The following is a 13,306-nucleotide window of genomic DNA, read 5'->3' as shown; positions in this document are numbered from 1 at the left end:
TTGTTTTTTTTCTTTACAAGTATTCAAATCCATTGCAGCTTTCTATTAATAGAAAGGTGTCCCACACTGATTGAATGCTTATTATTGTAATCTAACTGAATGTGACTTTTGCTCTCCCCCCTCCTGCAGAAGCTCACAGCAAATTACAGCCATCCACATTTCTTTCTCTCCCTCTTCTGCCACACACATTTTGCACACAAGACAACACAGCTTGTTTGTTTAAATCTGAGGTTTATTAACCTTTTCTTGCATGAATATATTCAAAGTCCAATAGAGTAGAATATTCTTTATCTGTCAGTGAAGACATCCAGCTACTTGCAGGGGAGCCATAACTGATATGTGCATTTCTCTCTCCCTAATGAAGGCGTTATGAACAGATGATGGTGTGTCTCCTTCATGTGCTGACAGCATCAGAAACAGGAGCTGCGGATTGCAAGTGTGTCCACGGTGTTAGTTGGATGATGGAGTGGACACGTTTTATGACAAATTGGAAAGGGAAAATACAGCAGGCAGTGACGGCTCAGGGATGCGGCAGCCGGTGGAGTCAGTCATCTCTTTTTGGTCTGAGATTGATGAGAACATGCTCAGTAAGAGCGAAGCTGGAGGTGACTGTTAAGTTAGGTTAGCGCCTCACCTTTGGGTTCTTCTTTAATACTTACTCTCTTCAGTCTTCACTTGCAGAACGTGCTGTATGAAGCTTCTGCATGGCTTTTAGTCTGCATTGCGTAATTTCTGTCAGGGTGCATAAAATATTCTGATAAGTACAGTAAAGTTTAATTGACTAAATTGTTGATTCAGTCGCCGTCAGCCATGCTAGCGTGCATGTCTTTCTGGCTCCGTGGACCAAAGTGTTCCTCCAGCATGATGCTACAATTTGGGTTGCTATGGCAACAACCCACACAAGTGCACATGCCCACATAGTACACAAGAATTAAAAAAGCCTGCATAACCTCATCTCTGTGAACACCCTCCAGGAAGAGAAAAAAAATCATTTTGTAGTCTTTTTTAACCTGCAGTGCATCAACAGATTTCTATATGGAAAGTTGGTAATTACAGATATCAAGCTGCTGCTAACTGGAGTTATTCCACCCACATGGTGGGACGCAGGCTGGCTTCAACTCCCTGGAGTACTCATGCATGCAGTTGATGTTAGTATAGAGCTGAAAGATTCTGCTGCACAAAGTATTACTCTTCACAGCACATTTGCCCGCTTTAGACGCTGTATTGCACACTCCTTCTCTGCTGATTATATTGTATCAATGCTACCTCACACATTGTGACTCAAAGGATAGTCGATTGGCTGCCACTTTGGATATAATTAATGGAAGGGGACACAGTCAATTGCCCTTAATCATTTCTCTGTTCCCTAAGTTATTAAGTGTTGTGTCATCAGTCATCGTGTGCCATGATTTTGTCTTCAAGAGAATCATTTACACCTGTCAATTAGGGGTCAGAGTGATGCTTCACTACTCCAGTCATGAACACTTTCAAATGAATCTCATCATGGTGTGTTGTCGGAGTTGACGTTTTCTCCCTCGATGATGAACATTTTCCACAACTCCGATGACCCTCTTGCCATATTCAAATAAAATTTGCATGGCAAAGAGATGGGGGCAGCCCATGTGCTTGACAGAGTAGTGAAGTCACATTCAAATAATTAATAAGGTCCATATGTGATCGCCATAAAGATGATGTGGGATTATACTGCGGAGAATCTGCAGATCTATGTGTGACATCTGGACATTTGACCTTCAACCAACAATTGCCACAGTTAAGACACAGTATACACGCACACAAAGGCTCCATTTAGTCAATGCAGCATTATTGATCACTTGTCACTGGAAGGAAGGAACATGGCAGGGAAATCAATTACACATATGCAGCGTATAATCAAATTTCTGCAAAAATGCTTGGCTAAGGGGAAATGTTCAACTGACAACTGACGCTCTATGGGGAAATATTATTGCTGTATTGAACACTATTCATATGAAGTGAGAGGGAGGGATAGAGAGGGGAGAGAGAGGAGAGCACTCCAGTAGTGTGGGTAATGATCTGAGGGATAATAAGGGATACATAATTTAAAATCTCCATTTATTCATTTAAGACCAGGGAGTGGGGACATCATTACATATTGATAGCTAAGAGATAAGGTGGGTTTTGATTACCTGGCATAAGGTGCATTTGCGTGGGTTTGTTGCTGTGTTACTGCTGCTGCCTGCCCTCTCAGGTGGTCAAGATACAGGGCCAGGACATGTTCTTGTCATCTTCAGATCACGTTACTTGCTGTGCTGTTACCATTGAGGTTTTAGCTATTTTGCTTGTAATTGGTGTGCATGTGTTCTAAAAATAAAAGCCAAATTAAAGAGTATTTTCTCTAAGTTTTAGTGGAGATTCTTCCCACTACTGTAAAGTAAAAGCCAGGGCTTTATTGTGCATAATCAGTATATCATTTCATAGTCACTTCACTAAAAGCTGCCCCTGGCAAAATTACGCACCTCATATTATTTGCCAGCAACACTTCAATACCAGCCACGGGATCGCTGATAGTAATGTGATTTCTCAGATATGAGGTAAAGGTAATTGCCTGTGTGTTTGTGCTGTTATGATATAAATAAATAAATAGAATCTCCAATCAACTCTCTTCGAGTCCACAATCCATCGGAATGGAAGGAGTTGCTTTCGTTTTGTTTTGTTGCAGAACATAATCTGCTACCCAGTCACACTGACGTTTTCACCTTTCGGATGTGGTGCAGCCCGAGCGCACCCCTCCGCTCCTCCTTATGTAGTATACAGCGGGACACTCCGCAGTTATCCCGTTCATTCCCGTTGCCTTTTTACGCGCCCCGACGTCCGCAGCACAGTGATTCAGTGAGCCCGTCTTCTCCGCACGCTGCGAGCTTTTGGATGAAGGCTGCACTCTTTTCCTTGTGTTCCGATGGCGAAACGCCGCTGCTTCTGACCCGGTGATCGTTTTTAGAGGAAGATATTCACGTTTTTCCCCTCCGCTCCTTCTTTTCTCGACTCGTTTTCAACAAAATGTGGGACGCGCGTTCTCAGCGCGGCGTCCGCCGTGTGCTCTGCTCGGTCTTGTCCGCTTGACTGAAGGGGGATCCCGGCTCCCTTTTTCATCCGCTACTCCCCGAGGAACAAGAGGAGTTTGCATGCAAAAGGTGGTTTATCTCAGCAAGGTGAGAAAGACTGTTTATTTGTGACTTTTTCAAAATTTTGGACGCCACTTTGAGCAGAGTCGAGAGCAGAATTCGTGTGTTGCCAGGTTTTATAGGCTGATTTACATACAAGGTGTTGGATTATGGAAACCTAATCAAAATACGGTGTAGCGTAACAGGTAGGCAATGCAGTGTTTTTGAATTTATAGGACTGCAGAACAAGACAAGACATAGAAATCAGCAACGTGATGCCAGTTTACATCCCTTTCTACACATCTACTTGAATTCATCTGGACTGTACATTTGACTGCTTTGTAGCGAGTGTTGGGAACACAATAATCAGGCAGTTCCAAATGTGACTAAAAACTGTTGCAATCAGTAACATCCGCTTATCTTCGTTCTCTACAGGGATGATACAAGCCCGATTCTTAATTAAAAATAGAAACTTGCTTCAGTTGATGATTTGAGAATAATATTTACAACTTTTGTACAATTTCAAGTGTAAAGATTAAATTAAAATTCATAGAGTGAGTCTTTTAATGTGCAAGGGATTATATTCGTCAGAAAAATGTGATTAAATTGACCACACATGTCAAGGGACAAGAGAGAATTAACAACGACAATTTAAATAAGACTGCAGAAATTGCTGTCACACATGCCTCCTCCACCCAAATAGTCCGAACAGATCAGTGGATTCGATAGCTTCTTACAGTTAATTTGTTTCCTGACCTACCACTGAGTCCCATTTCCACCGATGGGCTGCATGGAAAGTAGTGCTCCAGCGGGAGTTCATTGCCTCACTACAGCCATAACAGCCCTAGAGTGGAGTGCAAAGCAAAGCAGCCATATTGACTGTTAAAACAAAATCATTGATTCTGTCTAACACCTTCTCCGAAATGTGATGAAAGGGATCAATTACACTGGGCAGCTGTTGCTATATTTGACTGACAATTTGAAGTAACAGGTAACCGTGTGAGGGGCTGATTTAATTTTTTGTTTCATGATCACGAAAAAGATGTCAAATTTTGGAATGTTCAAATTTTAAATCACTTAAATAATTTTCATTTCATTTACTCATCTCGCAAACTGTCTCTTTTGTTGTTTTCTCAGCCATGGAGGGACTTCCCTAAAGAGGATCCACCATAATTCTAAATTTTTTTCCATTTTCCTTTTTTCCTCCCGTCATCATAATATCTTCCCCCAATCAGTCTCCCTTTCCATCATCATGGCTGAGAAGCTTGGACCAGCAGGGCCGAAGCCCACCAACACCCGGACTGCTCCCTCCCTGCCCCCCGAGCCCATCGACATCATCCGCACCAAAGCTCGATCCCGCAGAGTCCGCCTTAACATTGGGGGTCTGAACCATGAGGTCTTGTGGCGGACCCTGGACCGTCTACCCAGGACCCGGCTCGGCAAGCTTCGAGACTGCAACACCCATGAGTCCCTGATGGAAGTCTGCGATGACTACAGCCTGAACGAAAACGAATACTTCTTTGACCGGCACCCGGGAGCCTTCACCTCCATTCTTAACTTTTACCGCACAGGCAAGTTGCACATGATGGAGGAGATGTGCGCCCTTTCGTTTGGCCAGGAGTTAGACTACTGGGGGATTGACGAGATCTACCTGGAGTCCTGCTGCCAGGCCCGTTACCACCAGAAGAAAGAGCAGATGAACGAGGAGCTGCGGAGGGAGGCAGAGACAATGAGGGAGAGGGAAGGAGAGGGAGAGTTTGATAACACCTGCTGCCCAGACAAGAGGAAGAAGCTGTGGGATCTCCTGGAGAAGCCCAGCTCCTCTGTGGCTGCCAAGGTAGGGAACCGAAACTGGAAGTGTGATCACACCGCCCCCATCTCACACTTCCTGATCACATTCAAAGCCGAACACTCTGCCTGGATCATAACACATTACCAGCACACTTATTAAAGGTCTACTCCCACTAGGAAAAAAATAAGCATTAGTTCATCAATTTGAATCTTAAACAGGCGTGTACTGTACTCTCATCAGGTTTTTTCTCGTGCCATCTGTCTGCTCTTCATCTTTGTAAGTAGCAACAGTTGTTAGGGATGAATTAAATATAGAGAAAGTCTTTGGGCAACAATTTGTGCGGATGTAATGAAAGGAAAAAAGAAGAAGGTGAGGAGTGGAAGTAGATGTGTGATGTGCGAGCAAAAATCATGGTAAAATAAAACCTTAAGTTCTGCCACTGATAAATTTGTAGTGAAATCACAGCAGGAGCTACATTTAGACTCAGCTTAGTTTGACAAACTAATTGGTGAGTGCGTCAGCTCTGAGTGTTGCTTTCTTTGCAGGCATAAAATTTCTCAGTGTAGACCAAATCTGTCAATGACTTGTGACACGGCACATCTCTTGGAGGGAGCCGTACAAATCTCTTTCCCTGTGCTGTTATGTGTCAGTCTTAATCACTGATTGCATGTGCTCCCTTCTGGATCTGACTGTGACTAAGTGTAATGACAGGATGATGTCAAAACCTTGTGGCAGGTGTGTCGATGGATTCTGACGTTTCTAGCTTTGTTTAGCTGTGTTTACCTTGGGGACATTTACGCGATTTGATTATGAACTGAGGTAGTCATTGGCGCTTCCTCCCTCCCGCAGACCACATGTTTAGAAAACTGCTGCGTCAGTCACAGGCAGGTTTCATTTGTACATAATTAAGTAATCTTACAGAAGTCAAATGCCTGTGGGGCAATATGATAAAAAAATCATGACATGACGTGTTTGGTAAAAAAACGATGACATCTTATTCAGTTCCTCCTCCTCCTCCTCCTCAACTCTGGCTCAATCCTCAATTAGGTAGGTCAACCTTGATGAAATCCAATCACTGGTAATTTACCTTTGGTCTCCAGTATCCTGATCTCATCATCGGTCAGTGCAGGGTGAGGCTGGTTGGGATTATATTCCATGTCAGAGGATCATAAACACAGGGTCCTGTTTGAGCGTGTGTGACCGAGGCAACATCATCCCCCCCATGTGAGAAATGCAGCTCCCGGTGTGCTGTACGTGTTGTGTGGTGCATTGTTGCGGCCTTTCCCCTTGAAGCAAACAATATTTCGCTTTGGCTCAGGCACTTTGGAAATCGTGCTAGATTCAATTTCAGAGCCCTGGTGCCTTGTACACAATTTATAGTGCAATATTCAGCTTTAAAAATGGCAAAAATATGGTAATGACACTGAACACGTAAGGTTCAGCTCCTTTGTAGGGCTACTATACATGCCACGCTTCTCCTCCCTTTATTCCTGCATGGCTCATTTTCCCCCCATCAACTAGTGATTTGTGATGGACAGGGATCCCGCTTCTTCTCAATAATTGTATTCAGTCTTCAGTGGGGGTGCTGTATATCACAGGAATAAATTATCAGGAGGCTGCCAATATCTAATTTAGGCCAAACTCAGGTGACAGCGGTGGGGTAATTAGATACACTGTGTGATATTTAAAGTGATTTACCTCCTCAGCACAGCCAGTCATTCTCAAGACACATTTGCTGACCTGCTCACTATCATGTGGGGGAAGCCTGTGAAACCTTAAAAGGGAAACTCCAGCCTAATTCAAGTTGAATTGACATTCTGCTGAGTGCTCCACGAGGACAACTTGAACGTGGCTCTAGTGGCTGAGCCCTGTGATCGTGCTAAGGTTATCCACAGCTGAAAGTACATTTGGAAATAAACTACAGGGGCTGCTTGACAGTGCGATGGCAGCTCCCCAAGGTCAGGGAAGCCTTTGATGGGGCACACACAATGCAGGGAGAACCCTCGAAAGCCCCTGACCAAGGAAATGCCATTACTGCTCTGGTACACAGCCGTGTGCTTTTATTCAAAGCAACCTGAGCTCTTTGTCAAATGCAATCCCGGAGACTTCTTGCATGCACATATTCTCTCTCCCTCTCTCTTTCTTTTTCTCTCACTCCTTTCTTTTTTTCCTCCCACACTGCCCTAATCAGATATTAGAGACCAATGTGCTGCTTCATGGCACCTATGGCCCTCTCTGCCCTTAAATAAAGGTTAAACATGAGAGGACTGACCTTTTCAGCAGGGTCAATCAAGCTAGGCTTACATTCATCAGCAATAACAGCAGTGCACGGGCCCCTTGTAGAATGGAAAAGCTGAAAACTAATTTGATGTTGCACTAAGAAAAATCAGTTTAAGAGAGCAGCAGCAGAGTTGCGTTTAGAGAAAGCCACAAGTGAAGGAAGAGAGGTGGCGGAAAAGATAGTGAGGACAGAGGGAAGCCCTGAGAGAGAGAGAGGGAGAGCGTGATGTAAGAGATGCAGTCATGTAAGTTACGCCTCAGGATGCTGAGCTGGATCTTTGCAAACCTTTCCCAATGAATAATGAATGCAATGGTCAAAACAAAGAGGACATGGGCTAATGCAGTGGTTTCTGTGCGGTACTGCGTGACTTTTGGTTGAGTGCCCCGTTCTATGAGGAGGAGGAGGAGGGAGCAGGAGGGGGGATTATCTTCTGTCCGGTTGTATCTGGTGCTTGGCTTGTCACAGGTGAGCGTCCAAAAAAATGAGAAGTTCACGTCTCAGCAGGATCCTTGTAAATCCTTGTACTTGTCTGTGTACACCTTGAGGAGCTTGCAGCTCAAACATAACACAAGTTTTCTTGAAGATAAAATTTGATGGAAATCATGTCTCTCAGCAGTGCTACACCTCTGTTCTCCATTTCCACTGCTTATAGCCACTGGTAAAAGTCTGCCATGTGCTATTAAATTATATTAGATTAGGGGGGCAATCATGGATGTTGCCATTGTTTCCTTACTGCGGGGTATAATTTTTATTAATCCAGTAGAACGTGTCATCCTTGGTGTAGAGCCAGAAGGATTTTTGCTGCCCTGACCCTCATTTGTTTACAGTGAGTCACGGGTCGTGTTGTGCAGCAAATACGCTTAGCACAAGCTCATATGAGGAAGCCATATCCAAATTGCTGTATTGCTGGAAGGAGTCTGACTTGCAGTAGTGTTTACTTTTATGTTACATAAATGTACTACCATTACCAATCATCATGAGACCTGTGTGTGTTTTTCCTGCAAGTGTCTTCACTCATTGGGAAGTGTGATTAGATGCCTCAGGTGCATTTATCTGCACAATAACATGCAGAAAGTATGTAATTAATATCGGGATCTCGCAAACCATTTGCTAGACAACAAGTGATTTAGTGAGAGCTTCAACATTTAACACATGACTCAGGCTGTGCTTCTGGTGCCATAACTTAATGCTATTAGTTGTGGTCACACTTTATATACTGCATGTGTGTAGAAGAGTTTGCAAATGCAGCATCTTTTAATTTTGATTTGTGTTCGTGCAAAGCTTTCCACAATATTAACAATGTCGTATAAAATATTAAAGCTGCAGTACACCCATCACTCTAAGAGAGAATGCATTTTCCTGTTTAGCTTTTTCTGTGCTTTAGAGTCCATTCAGTCTGGACAGCCCTGGAAAATAATAGCCAGGGATTCAGAGCATTTTAAAGAGATCAATGTTTCTACTTGCCAGACATTTCAAGTTGGGTTTTCTGCCCCCCACCTCCTCCTCCACCCTACACCAGCCATGTCTAGCCTTGTGCTTGCTCCTAATGTGGATGTGCACCATCACTCTTTCCTTTATCTAATAATGCAGTCTAGCTGGTGGGAATGCTAAGCAATGCTTGGGCGCAGACTTGTGCTGTTTGGTCCTCCCACGCTCAGGAGCAGCCAAAGTCAGTCCGCTACAGACACTGTTGGTGATGATGACACCATGTGAGGAAGCTGTAGCGAGCATAATAAGGTACTGTAACAGACACCTCAAATGCCAGTCTTTGTGAATGTCAGTTTTGTCATATTCATCCACCTTAATGCAGTGCAGCCACAAGTGCACAATTTTCTTGATAAATTTATAGCATCGCTGATGAGTGATGCAGCAGAAGCGGCAATATGAATGCAGAGCTCACAGTAGCTCACAGTTTTGCTGTAACTCTACAGCATGTTGTTTCAGAACACTGCAGATGGCCTCTTACTCTCCACTTTAGCGACCTTTTGTGTGCATTGACATTGGGAGAGTTCAAGATGAAGGGAGGTGGGGATAGGGAAAATCAGTGAGAGGTCTTTAGTCAGCATTAAACCAAAGGCTCTCTGTAGCGTCTGCCCTCGGATCAAATTCAAGCAGCAGGTTCACTTCCGCGCATTTTCATCCTTTCATCTCTGCCTGGACTTCAGAGGGTTAAATCGATGGGCATTGGCATTTCCTGGAAGAAATGTTCTAAGCTTGTCGAGCAAATGGATTTTAATTACTTTTTTGCTTATTTTGTGCAATCAAAAAGCCTGTTCACTGGAGGCTGACCTTGACTGCTGAAATCAGCTTTTAAGGGTCTTCATAAGCTTGTCTCTATCTTTTTAAGCCAGTTACTTTGCTCAGGATGTTTCCTGTGTGCAAGAGGCAGAATGGGTTACCAGCAGCAGTTCATATTGTACTACATTATCTTATTTGGCCTTTAGGAAGTTATCAGACTGTATTACAGCAGGGGAGTTTGTCATTTAGGCAGAGCACATCTTTCCCCCCTGCAGTCTCCTAGTTACATAAGCCTTCTACCGGGCTTCTAATCAGTACAGCCTAGCATTTAGGCGCCAGCACCTAAATCCTCTTTACCCCACAATCATAATCAGATAAGAGTGAACCTCCTAGATTATAGGTGGCATGAGTTCTTATAGTCCCTGCATGGCCAGAGGCAGCAGCATTCATCATCTGGGTGTGCCAGGGTGCTGTTTAAGCCAGTCCCAGTGTCCACCATTGTCTTCATTTACTCTGAATAAGTCAACATGTGGAGTATGCTGAGTTGAAATGAGTTCTCTAATGATTTTGTTTTGATAACAAACGGTTATTCTTACAGTCCTGCAGTTCAAAGGGTAGTGGAAGCTGCATAAAGGAACAGGTTCATTGCTTGCCAACTAACGAGCAGCAATTTTAATCATTTCTCCTTGGAAATTCATTCTGATGTCAGTTTTATACTTTGCACACTGTGGCTCTTTCATTTGCTGTGTATGCTGCATATACCCAGTGGTTTGTTCTGCTGTTCAGTCACTCTAAACATGAATTTCCTCATATGGACAACAAACTGCACAAGTGATGTAAGCAATTGATGGAGCACTTTCCACTCTCCACTGTTGTGCTAGTGCTGTCTGGATTTATAGTTGTATTACTAAGCAGCAAATATCAATTTTCATAACAATCGTGTCGCATGTTTGTCATATGAGTTGATTGTGCAGTAAAATCATTTTAGAGTCTATGAAATGATTTCTTTTAGCTCAATTCTACACATCATATTCAGTGAGTGCATTTGATTTCTACTGATAATGTTGATGCACTGCTGTATGTGCAGAGATAAAAAAAAAAATGTACGTGGCAAATAATCCGTGAATCAATAGTTCATCACACAAAAGCGATTTTTAATTTTCAGATTATCTCTCACTGCTAAGAGGCTGGCTACATCGTATTTTGGTTTTATAGCAGAGGTATCCCAGGGTCATATCTACAATGAGAAGAAGCTTGGGACACTGCAGGCCTTTATTGATCTCACTTTAGTGTTGTATCTGTGAGTCTCACCCGCAGGGCTGAAAGGGAACATTTTTAGCGAGGCGCAAAGGAAGTTGTTGAAGATGATGCAAGAGAAAGCTATTGATGCCTCCGACCCTTAAAATTGATCTGTTGAAATCAAGCTGTTGTAAATTTGTAATTATTTCATAAATATTCATTGATCATTGTGTGCTGTAATTGCAAAACACACCTCCATCCTCTTCTCTCGTTTTGCTTTGCTTTGCACAAATAGCCCTTCACTGCTTTCTTCTATTTTCATGATTGCAAATGGGAGCTTGCATGCAGAGGAATTACAGTCTGGATGCAGTTCGGTGGCAGTGATGTCCCAGCAGAGCCCACTGGCCTCTCCTAAGGCTTACAGCACATGACCATGCACATAGTGATCCATGAATGAAGACATCATTAAGTGAAACTCATGAGGCACGACTAATATACGCTATGTTACTCGCACAGTGAGAGTGATCGAGAAGGGAGACAAGAACAGGCAAAAGTGGATTGTATAAACAACATGGCCAGTACAAACCAAGGCTAATGGGTGGCCAGAAGGTGTGAGGAGCCTGATAGCTGAAGTCTCATTAGTAATTCTGCTGTCATCCCCAGAATACACCTTCACATTTCCTAAGTGAATAAGTGTGTTATGACAAGGGCTTCTACTGTGGATAGTAGTAGGATACGGATAATCAATTAAGCTCTTAATTTTTTGCAAGTAATCATTCAAAGATGTTAATTTCCCAGAGGTGAGGTCTTCAAATTGTTTGTGTTGTCTGACCAGCAGTCAAAAAACCCAAAGATATTTAATTGGTAATGATATAATCCAAATCCTCTCATTTTAGTTGCCTGAATAAGTGAACATTTGACTTGACTTATCTGACAAATTATCAAGTTTTAGGTTGACATGGCGATGTGGCACGTGTGGCGATTTACACATGCAGCAGATAGCAAGCAATGTTAGCATAACAGAGGTTAGTTAGTAACTTTTAGCAGGTAAAGTTCAGTCCTTTAGTACTAAAAACAGCAGTCTTTGCGGATGATAGAGTGGTGATAAGAGAGAGTGTTAATAGTGAATTAAAACAGCAAAGTTGTGGAAACCAAACCCGTACGTAAAAGGTTCCACAGAGCTGGCGGGAACTGCAGAGTTGAACAAACCTCCTCATACTTTATTACAGCCTCTTTAAGCAAGCATTATTAATTTTCCACAGTCTACCATTTCTTGTCACGCACTTGCTATGATGCCTGCTCAGCCTGCAAAAAGTCCATCGGATAAGAAATGGCATAAAGCCTGAGCACCATCAGAGCAAGTCATAAATCCCACCGAAGGCTGGGAGTGGCTGTGGACCAGCAGCGAGCGGCAGCGCTGGCTGGCACTGCCAGCTTGAGTGACACTCAGGTTAAGAGGCTAATGTGTTCCTTCCTCCTCCTGCCTTCCTCGTCTCCTGCCTGCCGTCCTGCTCGCTCCTCCTCTGCCACCCCTTGTGTGGTCTGCTCTGCTTTTTGTTGCACTCGCCCAGCAAGAAATGGGGGGGGGGGGGACAGTGAGAGGGCAAGGGGTAGAAGAGCCATCATTCTAAATGCTATGAGCACCAGGTCTCCATTACGGGCTTCAGCGAACCCCCTTCGCACACAAACACTCACTGTGTACTCACAGCTCACAGTTGGTTTTCCACATCTCTGCACATACGCACATTGTGCCCTCTGTAAAGTGCAGCACACAAACAGACGTTCCCATATGCAGATACACACACACACACACACACCTTCAAATACTGCTGAGCCAGCTTTCTGTGTGTGCCACAACACAGTGAGTGCCACGCTGTTGTCTCCCTCACTCTCCCCATGCCATTTCTCTTTTAATATCCTTCACCTCCTCTCCATTCCCTGTTTACCTCCACTGCTACTTTCATAACCTCCCTTTATGTTTGCTTTTTTTTTATTGCCAGCTCTATTGCCAAATCCTGCCTTATAAGGCAGACTTCCCGCACCCTTTCATTCCCCTGCTACCCTCTGTTTTCCCTTCTCCTCCACGTTTCTGTTTTTATTTACTCACACGGTGAAAGCTGAATTGTGATCCTGTTCACCGTTCCATCTTGGAAGCAGCGAGATGAGAGTGCATTTGTATTCATGGTGGTGTTTTTACTTTTGGCTCCATATCAGTCATGTTTATGATTCAGTACTGGTGGCTAGAGGAGTACTTCCTCAGGTGTCTCCACTTCCTTTGTGCCTCCAGAGCCGCAGCACAGAAGTACTCTGCTGCTCCTAGATACAAACACTGCGTGGCTATACATGCAACAAATGCACAGTCCAGACACCTTGAAGAATGGCCAAAGCAAAACCAAGTGATGCGAACTGAGAATACTCACAAACAAAAGGGATATCCTTTGGATGAAGAGTCCTGGCAGTCTCCCCTGACCAAGAAAAAAACCCTCCACTGAGCTCTTGAAAGGAAAAATAAAAAACAAGGAATGTGTAATCAACTTGATTTTACTTGCTTCCTCAGAAATGCCATGTTTGCGTAGTTTCCATGGTGACCGTGGTGTGCCATGGTGACTTATCGAC

General features: G+C 43.7%; 1 protein-coding gene across 2 annotated transcripts in view; it reads left to right on the top strand.

The window, feature by feature from the left end:
* The first annotated feature begins 2,742 nt into the window (after positions 1 to 2,742).
* kcnb2b (potassium voltage-gated channel subfamily B member 2b) overlaps positions 2,743 to 13,306 on the top strand; it is a 76,846-nt gene continuing 66,282 nt past the window's right edge. Inside the window, exons 1-2 of one of the 2 annotated variants that reach the window (XM_046371171.1) lie at positions 2,743 to 3,188; positions 4,376 to 4,977. In XM_046371171.1, the coding sequence (XP_046227127.1) occupies positions 4,393 to 4,977 (585 nt within the window). In that variant the 5' untranslated portion in view covers positions 2,743 to 3,188; positions 4,376 to 4,392. Of the gene's footprint in view, positions 3,189 to 4,277; positions 4,978 to 13,306 lie in introns of both variants that reach the window. The other variant, XM_046371170.1, reaches the window with a different exon arrangement.

This window comes from Scatophagus argus, chromosome 18, assembly GCF_020382885.2.
Source record: "Scatophagus argus isolate fScaArg1 chromosome 18, fScaArg1.pri, whole genome shotgun sequence".
Taxonomy (NCBI): domain Eukaryota; kingdom Metazoa; phylum Chordata; class Actinopteri; family Scatophagidae; genus Scatophagus; species Scatophagus argus.
This window is presented reverse-complemented; position numbering and strand designations above follow the sequence as displayed.